This window comes from Ursus americanus, chromosome 35 (assembly GCF_024610735.1).
Source record: "Ursus americanus isolate L20-20 chromosome 35, mUrsAme1.1.p, whole genome shotgun sequence".
Lineage (NCBI taxonomy): Eukaryota > Metazoa > Chordata > Mammalia > Carnivora > Ursidae > Ursus > Ursus americanus.
Genome location: NC_142161.1, coordinates 6033697 through 6055904, shown reverse-complemented (window position 1 = coordinate 6055904; position 22208 = coordinate 6033697). Strand labels below are relative to the sequence as shown.

The window sequence follows — 22208 nt, the reverse complement described above, 5'->3', positions numbered from 1 at the left end:
GCCCCTACATATTGTTTCTTAATACGATTTATCGCATAATACTCAGCATAAATCAAAGTCAAAATCAAGAGAATCCTAAAGTGCAAAATGAATCCAACTCAATAAAGTCAAAGCCAAAGCATTATTCTTTAGTAAATGTATACTAACCCCCCCCAAATGTACACAAAGTGAAAAGCTTCAGAAATAAAACAATTGCATTCAGAATTCAGTTTGGCGCTTTATATGCAGTATATGCCAAATCGATTTTTACTAAATTTTTCACCAGCAACTGTGATGACCCATACACATATATATGCTCTCAGGTGAAGTCTATGCAGGCTCAGCATAACTCCGTTAATTCAGTATTACAAATGCCACTGCTAATTTCCCAAAATTATACTGTCCATTCCTCCTTCTTTTTCTAATTGATATATCAGCCCCACATTCCATTTTATATCTGATCCCACAAACATAGTGAAAGTGAAAACTGAGAACACGGGCAGATGTGTTTCAAAATCTAAACCCAATACAGTGTGGGCAATGAGAATAGAAGAACCCATGCCATGAGCTCTCCGGGGATCAAGGGGGCAACAGGTTGTCCCTGCAGCCAGGCCCGCACGGATGAAGGAGGAAACCAACATACAGTGATTCCTCCAGCTAACCGTAGAGAAAATGCAATCAGGACTTCACCTGATGGGGCACATTGATTTCTGCCCTAATAGGTATGGATTATCTGCCAGGCCATGGGCTCCTCCTAGGTGTACTACGGAGGGAAGTCCACAGATATTCCTCTCACGCCAGGCTAGTAGCTTAATCTATTACTTTCCATAGTGGCCAGGGCGGCCTCTGATTAATACAGTTCAGCCAGTTTGGGCATCTGGCTGGAGAGACAGGAAAAACTGTTGCAGTGTTTCACAAATGATTCTGACTCCGAGATACCAGGGGGGAAAAATGTGGTTTAAAAGAAAATAGGTACAGATGAATTGTTGACAGAAGTGACTATCTCTAAGGGTTCATACAATAGACAGACCTCCCTTCCTGCCCCCTCTGAGATCTTTCAGGGGTTGGCTTTGAAATTGGTCTAACTTTTATCTTGGGTTTCTTAGACCCCATCTAAGAACCAATGCTTTTACAAGGAGAACTGGTCCTGCTAGCTTTGGGTGGTTTCAGCCGTAATTTTAGGCAACAAGGAACACATTCCATGATGCCTTGTGGGCGGGAGAGCGCCTGACAGTGAGTCACAGGACCCAGGTCTGGCCCCGCCCCCACCAGCCACAATCATCACCCCACAGGTCATTCGTTGCCCCCGTCTTCAAAATGGGATTGATGGGCTTCTCTCTGCCACAGCCAAAGGGAGTATTGAGGGCAAATATTATAAAAGAGTTCAAATAATTTATAATTCTTGGGAAGTGAGACATGCACGGGCTGTTAAGATAGCCGGGGAGCATAAGCTGTTTGCACACAGAGACAGAGAAGGAAGGCAATTAGTCAAACAATTATGCAAAAACCACTCCCCCCTCCCACAAAGAAGAGAAAACAATACACACACACATCATTACCAACACTTATCTCACTAATCTGAGTATTTCAGATAATAGGGAATCTTTGGCTATCTGAATTCCACAGAGACCTCCCTTAAAAATCTCAGTTTCACTGGGGCCCCTGGGTGGCTCAGTTGGTGAAGGGTCCGATTACTGATTTCAGATCAGGTCAGAATCTCTGGGTCAAGAGATTGAGTCCTGCCTTGGATGGAGTCTGCTTGAGATTCTCTGTCTCTCCCTCTGGCCCCTCCTCCTGCTCACTCTCTCTCTAAAATAAATAAAATCTTTTTAAAAATCTCAATTTCACATGTGCAGGGATAACGTTAATAAGGACAGTATTGTCCTCCTTAGGGAATGAGGTGGCTAGACATATACCCACTTCTTTCCCTTTGAATTTAATTTCTGAGGAAGACAAATTATGCTATGTTCACCCCAATGGAACCTGAAGACTTCAGACCATAAGGACTATCTGTTTAGCTATGGGGTTATGATTCAGAGTCTTCCAGAAAGTGTCTCTCTCTCTTTTTTTTTTTTTAAAGATTTTATTTATTTATTCGACAGAGAGAGAGACAGCCAGCGAGAGAGGGAACACAAGCAGGGGGAGTGGGAGAGGAAGAAGCAGGCTCCCAGCGGAGGAGCCTGATGTGGGGCTCGATCCCACAACGCCGGGATCACGCCCTGAGCCGAAGGCAGACGCCTAACCGCTGTGCCACCCAGGCGCCCCCCAGAAAGTGTCTCTTGAAGGCATCCCTCTAGGGCGACAGACCGAACCTCAGGGATTTCTGGGTGACCTTGCAAAGCATTATAATTTCGTCTTGTGTCTGTGCTGCCAGGAGATATACATCAAGATTACAATAAATTGCAATGCCTCCGGCTTAGACAAGCTTTGGGGGTTTTATTGTGGTCATTAGTTTAATTTCTGGAAAGAGTTTGTGAAAGTCCTTCTCAAACCAACAGATAGGATGAGAGAATGATACACCAACTTTGCACATTCGGTTTAATATTATTTAAAGGGGTGACAGTAATTCACGCCCTATGTGCAGAAATGAATCTACATTCCCAATTTTTCAAAGACACTTGACACATTTATCTGGAATCCCATACTCAATTGTTTTTATAACGCGGATATGTCATTTAGCACGACAACTTCCTCATCTTCATACAGTGGGTCATTTTAATAATGCATGATAGCTATTGAGAATTCTAATTCAAAACTCTTTATGTTACATCTTTACAGTAGCCTTGGGTGGAAGACAGCCAGCGTTCTATATTTATGACTACAAAATGTTATACGTAACTTCCTAAGTATAACCTAGTTGCTTTGTGAAAAAAAAAAATGCTGCTTCTAGAAGCACCTTCTGTTAAAGTATCTTATGTTCAGAAGAAATTGAACAAATGTGACATTGCAAACTTCATACCTACTTGTGCTACTACTTTATAAAACTTGGGCTCTGAGTGTCACCTTCCATTGCTCCTATAAGCTGTCACATTCACCGCCAAGTGTCATGAAGTTGGGAATCCAGACTTGGCAAATAACTTGCTGTGTAAGTCTTACCCCAAACCTGAGTCCAGGTCGGGTCTCCCCCTTGGGCCTTAATGTTCTACTCTTTCATCCAAGCAGTGGCTATGTCCCTATTCGAGAGAAAGACTCTCTTTTCACCCACAGTCTCAGGCCACCCCAGGTAACTAAACCTAATCCCACCCCTCCTGCCCTCAGGAGACCACACTCCTGCTGGGCACAACCTGGACCCAGATTCAGAGTAAGGGCAACCCAATATTACACAGGAAACCATAGCAGCAAGAGAAAAAAATCTGGTCCCCTAGCCTACAGTACCCTAATCTTGCTCAGTAAGCTTTTCTTAAAATTACAACCTGCAGCATACTAAGAACCCAGCATTGTAGTTATGCCCAAAATTTCAGACCAACAACACTGATTTGTCTTAGAGATTCAAGGAAAACCATGATGCAGGAAGATATGTCCAAATTAAGAATCTTGTTAAAAGGGACACCTGGGTGGCTCAGTCGTTAAGTGTCTGCCTTCGGCTCAGGGCGTGATCCTGGCATTATGGGATCGAGCCCCATATCAGGCTCTTCCACTGGGAGCCTGCTTCTTCCTCTCCCACTCCCCCTGCTTCTGTTCCCTCTCTCTCTGGCTGTCTCTCTCTCTGTCAAATAAATAGATAAAATCTTAAAAAAAAAAAAAAGAATCTTGTTAAAAAATACAATGTTCTGACAGCAGAAAGTTAAGTCAAAGCAATATGACTATATACCAGGTTCCAAAGTTTTAACTATTGGTAGGAGAATACCGTCCTGGACCTAGACAAGCCTCCAAATTAAATATATAAGTATATATGTAAATATGTATGTATATGTATATCTTGACCCCTATCATTGAATAGCAGGTTTGAAAGAGGTCTTAGCACACTGAAGCCCAAATGCTGACCTATAGGCCCATTATATCAGTATTGGTATTTGCAAGATCTGAGTAAAATGTGAGGAGAAATTTAATGTGTGTGTGTGTGTGTCTGTGTGTATCATTGTAAGGCTATTACTGGCCTTACCCAAAAAGATTATTCTTTTTTATGTCCTTCCTAATTTTTTTTGTAAAATTATCCTGTTTTTAATGAAATGATGATCACAATAGAAAATTGCCTTGCTCTTTTGTTGTTGCTTGGTTTGTTTTGGTTTGGTTTTTTTTAAAGATTTATTTATTTATTTTAGAGAGAAGGAGGGCACACACATGCATGCAAGTGGGGGGCTGGGGCAGAAGGAGAGGGAGAGAATCTCCAGCAGACTCCCTGCTGAGCAAGGAGACCAGGACAGGGCTGGATCCCACGACCCTGAGAACATGATCTGAACCGAAATTAAGAGTTCGGGTGCTTAACCGACTGAGTCACCCAGGCGCCCCTCTTGGTTTGTTTTTTATTTGGCAAAATAAAATGTTGAAAACCCAATATGAGTCTCCAATCTGGGGAGTGGCATGGCATGTTACTGATCCATGAAATCCTTATATCTGGAATGTATGACTCAGACAACATATACCAAACTCTACCTGATGTTTGCATGTGTCTTACTAACCTTCACCCACTAGTCCTTCTTGTAGCTTCTGCCACATGAAAACCCTTTTTCTAGTTGAAGATCATTCTTCTTCCCCAAGATCTTTTTTCTTCAGAATAAAAAATCTTTTACTGTCTTCAACTATCCTTTCGAGCCAGGCCTCTAGAAAGAGCCTATGAGAAGGAAGAAAAAACGTAAAAGAAAGAAATACATACATGCTATTATGATTAGTATTACTGTTACCATCGAAGGCAGGAAATCACATCTCTTCTATGTTTTATAAATGAGGCAGCTGAATCCAATAAGCTCAGAGGCTTAACCAATCAAACAGCTCATAAAAGACATCCGGTACTCAGCAAATCAAACTGTCTTGCCCTTGATAAAGGTATGGTAACAGGTGTATATAAATGGACTTGACAAATATCTCCACTGTGTAAGCTCTGCCATGCATTACTGTGGCAAGAAAGTTTACAGAAAAATGGTAGAGTCCCTCCTCTGATCACAGTCATGACCCAGTATATAAATAAAATAACAAAAGTATGAAAATGTTTCATGAGAAAATAGAAACAGAAACAACTAACTTCACTTGGGAGAGCTGGGAAAGGCACAAGAGAGGACATAATATTTAGGCGAGGCCATGAAGGATGAACAGGAGTTTGCCAAGGAGAGTGAACCTTTATCCCAGATAATTTACTGCAGCAGGAAGGATGTGTTTGGAGGGAAGGTATGAGTTCCACTGCAGAGCTGAACTGCAGGTAACTTCGGGGACATCCAATGAAGACAACCAAGAGGCAACTATACCATGTAAAAGAAATGAAAAAACAGATCTATGAGGTACATGCACACAGAAAGCTGAGCTGGAAAAATCTTCTTCACTCTTCTACCCAATTGGAAAATGCTTAGGGTGAGTTACTTTTAACTGTATGATTCAAGAGGGTTTTCTTTTCTGAATCATGGTTTAAAAACCCATTTTTATTAATAATAATGAAATGAGAAAGAGGATAAGAAAAACATCCTCCAAAGAGGTAAGTTTCAACAGTGTGAGAATGAAGTTATTCAACATCGAACTTTCTATCTTCAACTTACAGATACATACAGTTCATCTACAGCCAATAGACTCTCAGTGTTTGAAGACTATTTACCGTAGTTTGCGATAAGAACAGAACTAAAGAGGTAGGCTTAGCTTGAAATCCCATGACGTTGCCTGTTGAAGATTATTCTCATATATGGAAACGACTTCTTGATATTGATAAGCCCTCTGTAATTCATTTCGTCCTAGCAGAGGTAGGCAGTTTATTTGGAACCTGGCAGATTCAAAGCAAGTGTCAGAGATCCTGAGATAGGGATTTGCCACATTAACCCGTCTGTAAAGGCATATGGCGGGTGGACTCAGAAGCCTGCCAAGCAGCGTCACTCTGGTGATGTTCTGTTCAAGCAAAAGGAGCTTATATCAGGGCTCCTCTGGAGTGAGAGCATCTGCATACAATAGGCTGCACCTGCATGAGACAATTCTGGCATGATCTCTTCAACCATGTGTTCACTAAGCCTACCCCTTCTATGCCCCCCCATCATCCACAGACTCCATTCCTGGAGTCTCATGGAATGGGAGCTCGGATCTCGCCTTCTTAGCTTCCAGCTACTCTTAACCACAATGCCATGCACATAGTAGTAGCTCGATAATCATTTCTTGTTTGATGGGTGCAGCCCAAAACAACAAGTATGAATTAAAAAAAAAAACTGAATCAACACTGTCTAGCAACACAGTCTGCCCCCATGTTACAATACATATTCGGAGGTCCTCAGTGGGCATTGACCCGGGAAACTTCCTGCGGGTTTTGTTGGCTCCTCCCTTTTCATGCATCTCCTGAAAGTTTCCACTTGGAATTTTGAACAATAACCTGGATAATCAATTTGGTGTATTTTAACCTCTAATACTACATTTAAACTTACTGAACAAAATCATCTCTCTCTGTCCTGAGGCTTCTATTTTGAGTTTTCTCTTGGCACCATTACAACATGCACTTAAAACTGGGATTTTTTTTGAGCTTGGATGAGATACAGAATAATTTTCTGTTATGCATGACTGAGAGGCAAGAAAAATATTTCAGAGGAAGAAAGCTATCTCTAAGGGGTTATAAGAATAATTTGGGGTAGGACTGATAGAGAATTTAATTTAGCAGCATTAATATATGAAACAAAATACTAAAATCTCTTTCATACTTTATGGTGTATTGCTAATCACCCATAACAACTCTGATTAATACATATTTTAGTTGCATCTAAAGAATTCTCATCTATGTGCCTGAGTTATTCTGTAAATATAAATTGAATGAGAGTATTTCGGTGTGCTGTTGTTCATAACCTATCTCAGTCCTAGATAGAGCCCAGGGGAAGAGCCCTTTGTAAATACACTCTAATAATGACCACAGAACATTGAATTTATGCACAAAAGTTGCTATAATTCTTTCTGTTGGTGGTTTATTTCACACATCGATGGCAAGAAAATTAAGGGCCTCCATTAAAAATAGAGTGCTTCAAATTAAAAAACCAAGACTTAGATACAACCCATTCAAGGCTATTGTTCTCTTGGGCTATCGTTGGTCAGCCTCTCTCCAGTCTAATCTGTCTCTCAGCAAAAACACCAAGACCGTTTCAGAGAATATTACACTCAGAAATACTGCTTCTATATATATTGGCAGCAAGCATCATCTGGGAAGGAAAATCATCTTGTCCCAGAAGCCTGTAGAAATTGTCCGGTGAAAAATAATGAAGTAAATCCCAGGGGGCAAACCAAAACAATGAAAGTAAAGACACATTTTACAAAGGCTGTAGGAATAAATTTGAAGTTTTCTTTTGAAAAAAATTGAAGTCCTGCACAGACCCTACTCATCAAAGCGGGGGGGGGGGGGGAGAGGCAGGAATGTTTCTCTCTCTTGGAATGAACGCTTCTATGCAAGATTTTAGCAATAATTAGTGGTGCTGTGGTACTTTCCAACCGAAAGCTCATTGTGAAAGCAAGACCATAATTTAAAGAAAACCAATGGAGAGTTTCCCAACTAGCTAATCATGGAGTTGATGTATGCCTTGTTCTTTGTACCACTAAATACAGTTGAAAATCTTTGCCCCCTTAGCCTCTGGTCATAGCACTTGCTTTCTTCTTTTCCTTCCTTTCCAGTCATGTTCCAGTTCTCTCATCTCTGTGTTACCCACTCTCCTTCTCCGATCATTAATTCACATCAAGGCCTCTGTTAATATACAGTTATGGGAATCCCTCTCTTTAATTTTATAATTTTCCACATCAAATCTAATGCCTAAAATCATACACATCATCTTGTTTTCCTGGAATCCCTCCTGACTGGTGTAGTTCTGGCCTAGGCACATGTGTCCTTCCAATCACTCAGACTGTCACACTTATGGCACATATGCAGTTAGACACCCACCCCCCAAGACTCTCTTACTGTAATATCACCTAACAATGTTTATCTCTGGGTGATGGAATTTAATGATAAATATGTATATATATGAATCATTTGAACACACGTACTGCATTTCTAACACACACGTAGACAATATATTTGCCTGTATCTCTATACCTTGTACCCGTCTCTTTCTTATCTCGATGCTAAGCTCTGTCTTCATCTTTACATCATTCCTCAGCTCATCTCACTTGTCTTTAACCTCCCACTTCTCTCTTGCCCATCTGAAGTAGAAAACCTCACTTCCCACTTGACCAAGAAGATTGAAGGCTTCTAGTATGTGTTCTCCCCACTTTCATTCTCCAAACCCTCAAAATTCCCCAGAGCCCACAAATATTCCTCCTTCATGTTCTCCCATTGGCCTTGATTCTCTGTCTTTATGCCTGTCCTTGGATCTTGGCCCATCAATTGATTATTTCCTATTTTCTGGCATCCTCTACCTCTTTCTGGAAGAAAAAAAGAAAAAAAATCTTCCCTTCTACCTACAACATTTTCAAGTACATCGTCTGAGAAAACAAACAAACAAAAAGTCTTCTTTAGCCCTGCTCATCTCGCAAGCTACCAGACCAATCTCCCCTGACCTCACACCAGCCTTCCCCTCCTACCTTTCCCTTGATTCCTTAGCCCACTGTACCAGTTTCAGTCTTCAGCATACTAGTGAAGCTGCTGTCTTGAAGATAATCATTTAACTCCTAAAAACAAACCCAATAGCCTTATTGTGGTTCTTAGTCTTTTTGGTTTCTTGGATACATTTGCCATTGTCCCAAACGCCAATTCTCAAAATGTTCTCTTTCCCTGACCCTGTCACTCTCCAATCTTCTGAGTTTCTTCCTATTTTCTTGACATCTATCAGGTTTCCCTTTTTGGCATGTCTTCCTCTTTCTGTCCCTTAAATATAGATTTTCCCCCAAGGTCCCATTGTTAATCCCTTCCCTTCTCTCTCCCTATTCTTTTTCAGGTCAATTCCTTGGTTCAGAAGGACTGGCTAACAAACTTGTATATCTCCTCTCTTGAAACACAAGCTAAATTTCTAACCACTTCCCAGGCAGCTCTGCTTGGTCTTCTGCAGGCATCTCAAACTCAACACACCCAAAATGTGGACTACCATCTTCCCTACAAACTTCCTTTCTTTGCCTGAATTTCCTGTCGTATCAATTTTGTTTATTAAAAAAAAAAATAGTGAGATTGTTCTATTTCCCCAACCCTTTCTTTCTTGATATTTTAAGTGATCCTCATTATGGACTGTTTTTTCTTCTTTCTGTCTAGCCATCTAATTGCTGTGCAACTTCTCAGATCGCAGTGTCAAGTCTCTACTGAATCACAGCCTGACCGCCCCCCTCCTTTGATTCCTGCCTCACTTATGATGGTCCGTTCCTTTGATTGTGCATTTAACAAATTATTATTTGTGACTCATTGAGTCTTGCATCATCTTTTCATTTAACTTTTTATGTGTCTCTATTTCATTTACTCAATTATATTGTAATTTATTTCAAAAGCATGGCTCATTTATTACATTTCCTCAATCTGTCTCCCTCATTCGTGTATTCAAAGCATGTTTATGGGGTATGTCCTAGATACCAAACACAATTAGATACTGGGAAAAGATAAATACGATGTGTTCCCGACCATAGAGGTGTTTGCCATCTAATGGGAGAGTCAGAAATAAAAGTGAATAAGTACAGCAATGTGATGAGTGTTACGTTACATGTACGCACAATACACTCTGGGCACCCAAGGAAGGAATGCCCTACAGGATTAAAAATTGCCCCCCAAAATGCTACCCAGGTGTATTTTTACAGGAAGACTAATAGCTAAGAAGGTGGACAATGATGAAAGAGCACTCCGGGCAGAGCAAAGGTAAATAGTTAAGAAAACATATAATTTCTTTGTAGGTCACAATCAGTTAGGTATGGGTAGACTGGGGTAGTGACAGGAATTTGGAAAGACAGGAATCATAAAAGATTGCAAATATCAAGCTAAGGATTTTGACTCAATCCTGGGGACGATGGGAAGCCATGGGGAGATTTTTCAGTATAACCTTTTCATTAAGCCATACATACAGAAAGGTGTACAACTCATGTTTACAGTTTAATGAATGTTCACAAAGCAAACACACCTGTGCAGCCAACACCTAGAATGAGAAAGAAAACACTACCAGAACCCATGGAAAGATTTTAAGCAGTGGAAATATATTATCAGACTTGCATTTTGGAAGATCTTTCTGGTGCACTGGAGGAAGAAACTGGCAGGGAGATCATTTAAATGGTAAAGGCAAAAAATCATAAGCATTACAAAGTAATGACATTGTAAATGCAGAAGAAGGAACATGCTTAAGGGATATTTGAGAGGCACAATCAGTAAGATAAGAGGTAGTCTTTTAATAGACCATTATGTCCCTATGATGCTTACTGTCTGGTTCTTTGGTAAAGACCTTTTTTAGTCCAAAGAGACAAAACAAATAGGATATGTGCCTTGTGTGTGTAGAAAATATGCATATACAATAGAGAGAGAGAGAAAGAAAGAGAGATTTATTATAGGGAATTGGCTCATGCAGTCATGTGATTATGGAGCCTGAAAAGTCCCAAGATCTGTAGTCAGCAAGCTGGAGACCCAGAGAACCAATGGTGCAAGCTCCTAGTCCAAGTCCAAAGACTTGAGAACTGAAGAGCCAGATTGTGTAAGTTCCAGTCTCAGACCAGGCAGGCTAAAGACCCAGAAGAGCTGATGTTCCAATTTGAGTCCATAGGCAGGAAAATAGTGATGCCCAGCTAAAAAAGTCAGGTGGAAGGAATTGCCTTTTACTCGAGGGAGGGTGTCTTTTTGTTCTGTTCATGCCTTCAACCGGCATGAGGTCCACCCACTTGAGAGGTGACAATCTGCTTTACCCCGCCCCAATTTAAATGTTAATCTCATTCAAAAACACCCTCCCAGATATACCTAGAATAATGTTTGACCAACTATCTGCCACTCCAGGGCCCTTGCAAGGGTCACATAAAATTCACCATCCCAAACCCCTCTCTGCTGGTGGTTCCTTGAATGAGCACTAGAAAAATTGGACTCTGTGACTTTCTTCTTGTGCTGTCTCTGTTCTGACTTCACTTCTGTTTGACATACTCTTTTCTTAGATGGTCTAGCAGCCCTTTTCTCGCTTTAAAGTAACTTTCAGTAACTCTTCTCTTGCCCATGTTGTACAGATTTCTTTTTTTTTTAGTTTAATTATTTCTATATCATTATCCATCCATCCACACTCCCATACTACTTCTATCTGGTATATTTGCCAAATAATATAATAATAATACATATATTTGTATTATATAATAAGGGAAAGTCTAGATAGAAAGTAGAGTAATACAAGGATGAAAACAGAAGTGGCTTTCCTTAGCTATAAATCAGATTTTAACATTTATTTCTATGAATCTGAACAGGTAAAAATAGATGTATTTTATTGCTTCTACTTTTATTATTTTTTGAATCATTTAAAGCAAATGTATTGTGTTGTACATATAGTTCTCTTTTACCTAAACATTTTTCCCTCCAGCTTTATTGAAATATAATTGATATATAGCATTGCCTAAGTTTAAGGTGTACAACATAATGATTTGATATATGTACCTAGTGTGATAGTACTTCTATTTTAAATGTCTATTTGTCTTTAAATATTGAATTTTTTAAAGCCAAATAAACAGTGTGTGACCTCAGCTGCTTTCTTTTTTTCCGTCTAGTTTCAGAAGATTTCTTTCCTCTTCCTGGTAAATTTTTAACTTTTATGGTGCCTAGAAAAATTCTGGAATAAAACACACTCAGTGATGGTCCATTCTGGAACACCACTCTGCTTGGTTGTCCTCTGCTTATCTGATCACTCTTTTTAGCTTTCTCGCCCCCTCTCCCACTCTCTTTCCCACTCCCTAAATATTCATGCCCTGTAGGCATCTCTCTTTGGCTTTACTATCCTGGTTCTACGGCTCTCCTCAAATAATTAATCTACTCCCATAGCTTCAACCGTGTGTTAGTCTGAGAAGCAGAAGCCAAGACTGGAGAAAAAGTGAGAAAGGAGCTGGTTGTGGCTGCGAGAGCCACAAGACTGCCACGCCGTTCTGACCCTAAGTGAGAGGCCAAAGGAGAGTAAGTCCTAGGCTGCTGTGTAATTCTAAAGAGTATTTGCAAAGGTCACCAGAGAGTCCTCAAACCAAAATCACTTACCGGTGGAGAGCCCACCTCGCTCTGCACCGTGGCATGATCTGGGAGTGGCCGGTGGGAAGGTTGGCCTCAGTGCGAATACAGGAAGGATTTCATGTGTGGCACCTGGAGCCATCGGTCACACAGTGGCTTTCTTCCACCACCTCCCAATTCCCAAACCTAATAGCCAGCCCTACTTTCTATTCTAAGCCTTAGAATAATAAATTTGATTGCCGCCAATTACCTTCGACTGAGGCTCCATGCAAACCTCATTTACGTGTACCACCAATCATTGTTGAATTCCTATTATACGTGAGACTGCTTCCTCTGAAGGAGCTTGTAGACTAGATGGGGAAATAAGCATGTAATAAATAATTACAAGTCATTTGTTCTTGCAACAGCATTGATTGTGTGCCTATTGTATACCAGGCACTGGGACGAGGGTTGGAGACGCATAACAGTCAATAAAACATGCCCTAAGGAGCTCAGAATCCAGTTGGATAAGTGGAACAAACAATCACATAATTACCATATAATGTAGTAGGAAATGGGAAAGGTAAAAATCTACATCTTAAAGTATAAATAGGAGGTATCCAATCCACAAGTATAAGGGGCGGTAAGGATTTTCTAGGTTCTCAGAACAGCATAAGCAAAGACATATTAACAAGTAACAACACGGTGTGGGAGGAACTACGTGGTCTTATTGTTGTAATCAGCTATTTCAATAATTTAAGTGAGAAATAACAAATGCTTGAGCCGAATGTTTGTCAACTAAATGAAGGGCTATGAAGTGGGGAAAGGAGGTATGGGGAAGATATTTAAGAGACATAGTTGTGGGAATTTGGCAACAGACTGTGTATCTGAGGGAAGAAACGAGTGCTCTCGATCTCAATGTCCAACACTTGTCTTCCTTCCAGAACTTCACCTCTCCCTGATACCACCATTCACAAAGGTACTGTAGCTGGAAAGCTCAGTCAGAGCCAGCTCTCATGCAGAGCCAGCTAAGCATGTAATAAATGCATACTGAGTAAACTAATGAATATCTAGGAGTCCAGAACATGAACTGGCATCATTGCCTGTCTTATCAGCATTCTTAGCTACAACCACATAATCCATTCTGGCTAATTTAAGCAGAAAGAGGATTTATTAAACAGTATTATACAGCTCACAGAATAAAAATGGGAGAGTTGGAGAAAGACTGGAGGCCCAATTTCCAGGAAGAATGTTCAAGACCAAGTCACAGAACTAGTCTGAGGAGCACATGACCACCTCCAGTGCTAAGCGTTAGGTCACAGATCTTGACCAGAATGGCTCTTGCAGCCAGCACCCGGGCCACTTCTGTGTCAGGCGGGTGGCCTTGCCAACACTGCTGCTGGTGCCACTGTGAAAACTGGGCAGCACCCACACAGAGCCTGTTTCCCTCGGCTGCTCACTTCTGGCTCCGCTGACTGGTGGAGCCCAGGTCACTTGCCTGAGTTGCTCCTGCAAGAGAGACTGTGGAGCATGGGTTTTACCTTCATAGTCAGAATTTCTATGCTGGAAAAAAGGAGCTCTTACTGTGGAAAACTCCTCAAACATACAAAGTATTCAAGCTATAATGGACGGCCATACACATGATGTGCGTGGCTTCACTCACCTCGTGACTTGACTTAGGCATTAATTTAGGGGCGCCCGGGTGGCTCGGTTGGTTAAGCATCTGCCTTTGGCTCAGGTCATGACTTTAGGGTCCTGGGATCAAGCCCCACATTGGGTTTCCTGCTCAGCAAGGAGCCTGCTTCTCCCTCTGCCCCTTCCCCTCCCCTTGCTCACACTCACTCTCTTGCTCTCTCTCTCTCAAATAAATCAGTAAAATCTTAAAAAAAAATTAATTTAGATCCCTTTTAGGAAAGGCACCAAGCAGAGTGCCCAGAGTGAAAAAGCAACAGTCCCTGTCTCGAAGCACACATTTCAGAAGCTGAGCCCCCCTTAAAGAGGGTGGGACTCTTTTCTGCATCAAACAAAGGCAGTCTCACAAGTGTTGGTTGCAACTGCTCCGTGCTACTGCTTTAAATAGACGAGGCAGGCCATTCCGCAAAATACATTCTCCTTTTCCAGGCTTAACAAGCCGGCTGACAATTGCTTCCATGTAGTGGGTTCCACTTCCATCTTGGATTGCATAATCGTTTGTTTTCTTCTTCCTTCTTCAAATTGAACCATTTGGGAATGCTGTGTACCATTCTGTCAGCTACCGCTGCTAGTTTCTGAATAAAATTTGCTCCGATGTTTTATAGTCTAAACCAGCGCTTCCAGCAGGGCACTCCGTGATGACCGAAATGGTCTATATCGGTTGTTCTCTGAGCAGAAGCCACCAACCGCGGGAGACTCCGGAGCCCCTGAAATGGGCTAGTGCCACTGTCGGACCGGATTGCTCCTTTTATTTCATTTTAATTCACCTAGATTGAAATTCGAATAGCCACATAGGACTAGTAGCTAACAAATTGGACAGCACAGGTATAAATCTTAAATGTTCAAAAAATGACTTTAAATATTCAAAAATGATCCGAGGCTCTTCAATCCCCAACATTCTTTCATTTACTTCTCTGTGCAAAATATTACTATCCCTCCGATCTGGGATTGGGTCATTTGCCTTTTTAAAAAATATCACTGGCGTCTTGACACAGACTTACATAACTTCTTTATTGGAGTCTGTCAGAACTGGACACAATCTGAGTGTATAAAATCAGAATGATCTAGACAACTGGGTAGAGGCCTCCCTGATCCATTCCAGTCTCCACCAGAAAAAGAATTTAGTGATTAACAGTGAGGTGTGATTAAACAAGTAGATTTTAAGAAAGGCCATATATAGACGTATATGTGTGTGTGTGTATATATATATATAAATTTGTTGTAACAATAGAAAGGCAGATAATGCATATCAATTACACGCATAATTGATTTTGTGTAAAATGACAAAATTTGGGGGCGTCTGGGGGGCTCAGTCGGTTGGGCGTCCAACTCTTGGTTTTGGCTCAGGTCATGACCTCACAGAGATTATACCAGATCAAGCCTTGCATCAGGCTCCGTGCTCAGTGGGGAGTCAGCTTGAAGATTCTCTCCCTCGGCTCCTCCCCTCACTTGTGCATGCTCTCTTGCTCTCTCAAATAAAGAAATAAATCTTTAAAAATTTTTTAAAAATAAAATTACAAAGTGTTAGAACTCATTTGAGAGGACAGTTAAATTGAATACAAATATACCGTCTGCATAAATTGTGCATCATTCACCTAGAAAAGTCGAAGGAAGAGCATGTTTTGCTTTAGACTGGCCCACAGCCAAACAAAGGACTCTCACACTTTGAGGATCCCTGCTCTAAAGAGGAACGTCATTGATTTACAGTCTGTGTTCTCTGACGCTGTGTTCCTCCATTTGGGTCATGGTCTCCAGAAGTTAAATGGACAAACAAGCAGAAGAGATACATAAGTGAAAGATTAGTTTGACCCTCTGAAATCTAAATTATTCTAGTCAACAATATGGACTACTTGTAGGCATTCACCCAGCAAGTCCTTCCAATGCTTGGAAATCGAGAAGAGTAAACCAATATATTGATTTTAATGTGTCACATTATCTTTGTGAAAATCCTCAGAAAATTTTTGGTGACACATTCCTGACAGATTCCAAGACATACGGTTCATATTGTACAAACTCATTTGTACCAGTAGATTGTAACCTAACAGGATGTCTATATATATAAAAATATGGATACCCACATATCCAGGGGGACCCCTCTTTATACATGAACACATAACATAACTTCTAGCTTTGGAAGGAGACACAAGCAAATCTGAGCTCCTCTTCCATCTACGTTCAGATGCCACAGCAGTAATCTCCAAAGAGAGGCACACATAACCCTGAAGACTCTACGGTCATTCAGTGGAATTTGGGAACAAGATATTAAAACACGCGCTTATGTGTATATGAAAAATAAGAAATAGATTAAGGGTATTAATATCGTCCACACTAGAGCCCTCACGTGGCCTGCACGTTAGGTGGTCACATGAGTACACATTGCAAGACATCTCCAGAAGGAAGCAGGGTGCTCCTGATACTGAAGAATCGGTATCGGCAACTTTACCCAATCTCTGCTTCTAGAATACTCCAATCGTTTGTAATGTACATGCATTAGGTGGAATTTAAAGGTATTTTATCTTCATTACTAGAATCTTAAGCACCAGAGTCTATTTGTTAAAAGCAGCCTCTAAAGCCAAAATGGCTCATTTCAAATCCTGCCTGACTTTGAACATTTTTTCAACTTGTCTCTGCCATAGTTACCTCATCTGTAAAATGGGAATGAAACCTAACTCAGAATATTGTCATGAGATGAACGGGCGTAATACTGGCAAAGGGCCTAAAACAGTTCCTGTAAATGGTAAGCACCATATGAATCGTTGTGAGATAAATAGTGCTCAGAAGATGAGGAACGCTCGTGAAAATATTCTGTACTGCAGAGAGGTTCACTGGTTATCTTATGGCCAAACGTTTCAAGCTCCCGTCAAACTTAAAAATGAATTATATAGTTTCTTTTAGAGAAAATATATGATCCAAATCTTCTGATCTTTTCTGTGATGTCAAGTGCCTATCAATAGTAAGCCTCACACAGATATTAAAAGAAAACAAACCACCCCAAAACTGATATGCTCCATCAAGATAAAGATTATCTTTTAGCAATGAGTAAGAAAGCAACGGTTTCTTTTTTAGTGCTATGGGAACACTTCTGCAAATGGGTGTTTAGAAATGTTTGTATCATTGTGTGACTGTGTGAAAATGATATGTGTTACCCATTAACATTTTTATTTCTTCACACACAAAAAAAACCCTGGAAACAGAATTTTCTAATCCCTTTTTAAAAATCTGGAGTTGCATTGGAGTTTGGAATTGTTTGAAAAATTATAAATATGATGAATGTCCCATTTGTACCTTATATTTTGATTTATTTTTAAGTTATGCCTATTTCATCTGTCACATTCTTTTCAAATTTTACTTTTATGTTCATTTTATGCTGTTATATTAGAAAGAACATGTATATAATTTATAAATAAAGGCTATAGGATGAGAATATTTCTACCGATATGGGTGCATGATAAAGAAAAAAAACTACCATTTCATTCTCTAGAAATGGTTATTGTGACAGAAATTTCTTTATGGTTGATCTTAATCCTCACAATCACTCTAAGAGATAGGGACTTACGTTATTCCTATTCTACAGTATAGGAACCTAAAATTAAACATTCAATAATTTCCTCAGAGCCATAGAGCATGCAAGTGATTGAATCAGGATTGGAACACAGTTCGACCTGGCTCCAAGGGCATAATGATGGCCACGTTGCATCACCACTTTCCTAAATACACAGCAAAGGGATTATGGTGATACTTTGCACAGAAAATAACTTCAAAAGAATAATAGCAGAGAATTCAGATTGGTTACCTTAAAGAAAAGATATTTAACCGTATTTTGGTTACATATGTACAAGCAGTCTTTAAATTTCAAATGGCTTTTGCTCTAAAGCTGGGAATATAGACTTGCTAGGAATGTAGAATGCATTTTCTTCTAGAAACAGGATTCATGATAGGGGTTTCTGGACTATACTGAATCCTATTTTCTCATAATATATCTGGATTATTAGACACTAGCAATGAAAAATTGAAGAAAACCAAACTTCTGCAATGTCAGCAATTAGACACACACACACACACACACACACACACACACACACACACAGAATCAGAATATTGCCACTTAAAAAAATATGTTTGAAAGGGCTGTGATAATACATAAGGAAATTTCGTGTGTGTTTTCAAAGGAACAGGCCCTCATTTTCATAGGCTTCATAAATTAATGTCAATTCTTCACAACACTTAATTTAACTTCAAAGTATATAAATTTAATTTTCTTGAGAGAGGTGAATAATTAGTGTTCTCTTATTTTTTTATTTTTTTAAGAATCTATATAGTTATTTGAGAGAGAGCGCAAGAGAGCATGAGCAGGGGGAGGGGCAGAAGGAGAGACAAGCAGACTTCCGGCTGAGCAGGAAGCCTGAGGTAGGGCTTAGCCCAGGACCCCAGGATCATGACCTGAGCCCAAGGCAGGCACTTAACTGACTGAGCCACCCAGGCGCCCCATTGTGTTCTCTTATTTCTATCAGAATTGATTATGAGCTTAGCAATGACATCTGTATACCCATGAAAAAACATTGTCTTCAGTAAAATTGGCTGGGGCATGGGATGGAGAAAAGATAGGAGCATGGCAAGTGCTTATTCAAACCTAGTCCCTGTGGTTCTGCTAAATGTGCATTGCATCTCTATAACGTTAATGTTTTTAGATGATGTAGGCCCTCGTTCCCCCAAAGTTGCCCAGGTTGGCCCAGGGCAGTTTGGTTAATGGGTGGTCGTGAGTGGGATGGATGGACGTCAGGTGTCATGATGGATGGATGTCGAGTATCTGCAGCAAGAACAGCCTCAAGGTGGCTTTGACAGCAGTGAATGACCAACGCCCAAATTATGAGTCCAGGGTTTTTAATTCAGGAAGCACTTAAGATGCAGCATTGTTCTTTTTGGCAATGAGTTAAATGACTAACCTCCACTGAGAGAAATATTTAACTAATCATTCCTTGAAATCTCTCAGGATTCTCTAGCTCCAACAGGAAGAATATTAGAATTGGGATAGTTTTTCAGAGACCACGTCATTCTCCTCATCTTTCAGAGAAATGTATTTATTTTGTCAGTTTCCCTAGATCGCCGCACTTAGAAAGGCACTGGCTGTGTCCTCTTCTTTCTTACAACACACTTTTAAATTCATTGTCATTTAACTTCTTGGTCTTCATCTTCTCTAACCTTAAGAAAGGGCATTCATTGATATTACTTACCTCCTTCCTTCTTGAAATTCTCATCTCCCACTTAACACTACTCGCTCTCCTCCTACCTTTTAAAATGCTCCATTTCTGTCTTTCTCTCTCTGACTTTCTACTTGCCACACTTCTAAATTTAAGTATCCCCTAACATTCTTCTTTCAGCTCTATTTTTTTTACACCCTCCCACGGCAAGTCACCCACACACAACTTGAACAATTACCACCATTGAATAACTCCCTAATGTATATTTCTTCATTCCCACATTTGTACGTCTTGACCACTGAAGTCCCAGGACTCCATCAAAGCCTGATAGTAATTCAACTGCTAAATCCAGTAGTTTAGTTCCTCAATGGTTTTCCCTTCCGATCTCTCTGTCCAGTCCCACTGCCACCTCAGCAATTTGGGAGCAAATATGATTTCTATACTGAGCTGTTGGATAGCAACCCAAATACTCTCCCTACTTCCAGTTTTCCTCTATGAATTCCTTACGTTTGTGTTTTTTGCCTTTTGCAAGCATATACGGGACTATAATGTCCTTGTTCAAATACACTTTATAGTCCTGAGAAGGACCTAGCCATGCTGTGTTGAAAACCTGAGCTAATAAACGTATGCTCTTTTAAGTTGTTAAATTTATGGTGGCTTGTTACATAGAAGTAGAAAACCAACATGGCAGCTTATATCCCCCAGACTGAGCAAACCAAGAAACGAGGCAGCCATGATACTGTTTGTTGAAAAACTATGTAGTCTGTTTGTGAGAAGTCACTAAATCCCACCCACACAAGAAAAAAGAAATTAGGCTCTACCCCTTGAAGGGAGGAATATCAAAGAATTTGTGGATATATTTTTTTAAAATACCGTAATAATTGTAATAATTATTTTTTTCTTATTTTTACTATTGCTAGATAATAACTTATTTAATAAAAAAAAGTAGGCAGTATCTCTACACACATTTTATAGATGAGGAAATTGAAGCACAGAGAAATTAAGTAATTTGCCCAAGGTCACAGTTAGTAGTTGGCTCTGCTGGAGACCAATCACAGAATTTCAACGCCAGGGCCTGAGCTCCTAGTCACTATGTTAATTTTAGCAGTGCAGTTAAAAAGATGCCTTATAATAAAGTCCACGAACAAAATAATAAAATACTGGTCAATGAAAATAAATATAAAATTGGATGAATTCCTAATTAGTTCAATGACCATTTCTAGAGATGACCAATTAATGACTAATTCAAAGTTTACCTGAAAGGGAAATTAATTATAGCAGTTTATTTAAAATTATATCACCCACCATTTCCTCTAAAATATTTTATTTAGCCTTGAATATCAGCATCAAAGGAATGCTTACCAAATTAATGAATGGCAAGAAGAATTGCAGGAGTCTTAAAAAGCATGTCATAAGAGAAATAACTGAATAATTAAAGGGCCCAGAAATATCTAATTTAGAAAGGAGAAGATAAAAGGAGAACATATTTCCTGACTTGAATACAGAAGAGCGGATATGAAAAAAAAAATTCATTTTATTTAGTGTGGTTTCAAAGGCAGAACTAAAATAAATAGATAGAAATTATGGGCAGGGGTACCTGGGTGGCTCAGTCGATTAAGCCTCCGACTCTTGATCTCAGCTCATGTCTTGATCTCAGGGTCCTGAGTTCAAGCCCCATGTTGGGCTCCATGCTGGGCGTGGAGCCTACTTTAAAAAAAAGAAAAAAAGTTGTTGGCAGACTTCCGATCAATATAAGAACTCAGACCATTAGTCACCTCACAGCAATCCTGAGCTGTTGTGGGAGGTGGTAACTTCTGAGTCACCAGAGGAATTCCAAAAGGCCACTCCTCAGATGCTGCAGTTAAGAGCCATTTAGCATATACCCACAACTGGGTGGCTCGGTTGGCTGGGGTTCTGTCTTCAGCTCAGGTCATGATCCCGGGGTTCTGGGATCGAGCCCCGCTGGGCTCCCTGCTGGGCGGGAAGCCTGCTTTTCCCTCTGCCCCTCACTCCGTTCGTGCTCTCTCTCTCTTACTCTCTCTCTCTCAAATAAATAAAATCTTTTTTAAAAAATCCATTTAGCAGGTAAAGAGTTGGGAAAAGCAATTACTTCTAAATAATCTTCAAACTCTAAATGTCTTCAGTCCTCTCCTCTGCATCCTTGACTCCTCCCCACACTTCACTACCCTTGTTTGGCCTATTAAACTATGCCTTCCAGCCAAGCCAGCTACTGGCACTCCCCAGAACTACCTTGCATTTCTTTTTTTTTTTTTTTTAAGATTTTATTTATTTATTTGACACAGAGACAGCCAGTGAGAGAGACAGCCAGTGAGAGAGAGACAAGCAGGGGGAGTGGGAGAGGAAGAAGCAGGCTCCCAGCAGAGGAGCCTGATGTGGGGCTCGATCCCAGAACGCTGGGATCACACCCTGAGCCGAAGGCAGACGCTTAACGACTGAGCCACTCAGGTGCCCCTCTTGCATTTCTTGGCTCTGTACTTTCCCCCTCTTCTTCCTTTCACCTAGGCCAACTGTTAGCATCTTCTGTGATCAGCAAAATCAGACCCATCCTTGAAGACCAAGTAAAAAGCTATCACATCCCTGATGCTTTCCCCAAGAATTAATCTAATTATCCTCTTCACTTCCTTCAGCACGATGTTCAGCTCTCTTGTACGGCTTGACATTCTGTCTTGCATGAGACATTTTTATAGTTATTTTAATTCCCTATAAAATCGAAAGCTACTTGAAGGCAAGGACCATCTACTACTCATTTCCCCATTCCTGTTCAGTTTTAAGTATGACTGCCTGTCACCACCCTCATAATGCATGCTTATTAAATCGGATTGACACAGTTACTGCATGAAATCAATAGTGATATTGGGAGGATAATTTAAACACATTTTCCGATTAAGTGTACTTCGGTAGTGGAGTACTTGTGCCTCTCCTTTATCGACCCCACTAGTTCTTTTTTTTTCCCCTGCCAGATTTTTTTTTTTAATTGTGGTAAAATACATGGCATTTACCACTGTAACCATTTAAAGATGTATAGTAGCATTTAGTACATTCACAGTATTATACAACCATCACTGCTAGATAGTTTCAGAACTTTTTTATCATCA

At 40.3% G+C, this 22208-nt stretch overlaps 1 protein-coding gene across 4 annotated transcripts in view; it reads right to left on the bottom strand.

Moving 5' to 3' along the window:
• LOC123795729 (uncharacterized) overlaps window positions 1-22208 on the bottom strand; it is a 486557-nt gene that overhangs the window by 448464 nt on the left and 15885 nt on the right. For 3 of the 4 annotated variants that reach the window (XR_015722978.1, XM_087858964.1, XM_087858966.1), the window contains exons 3-4: window positions 20690-20799; window positions 4599-4750 (exon numbers count right to left, since the gene is read on the bottom strand). Coding sequence is in view for 3 of the 4 variants with exons in the window: in XM_087858964.1 (XP_087715090.1) it covers window positions 4599-4635 (37 nt within the window). In the remaining variant the exon portion in view is untranslated. The remainder of the gene's footprint in view (window positions 1-4598; window positions 4751-20689; window positions 20800-22208) is intronic. The other variant, XM_087858965.1, reaches the window with a different exon arrangement.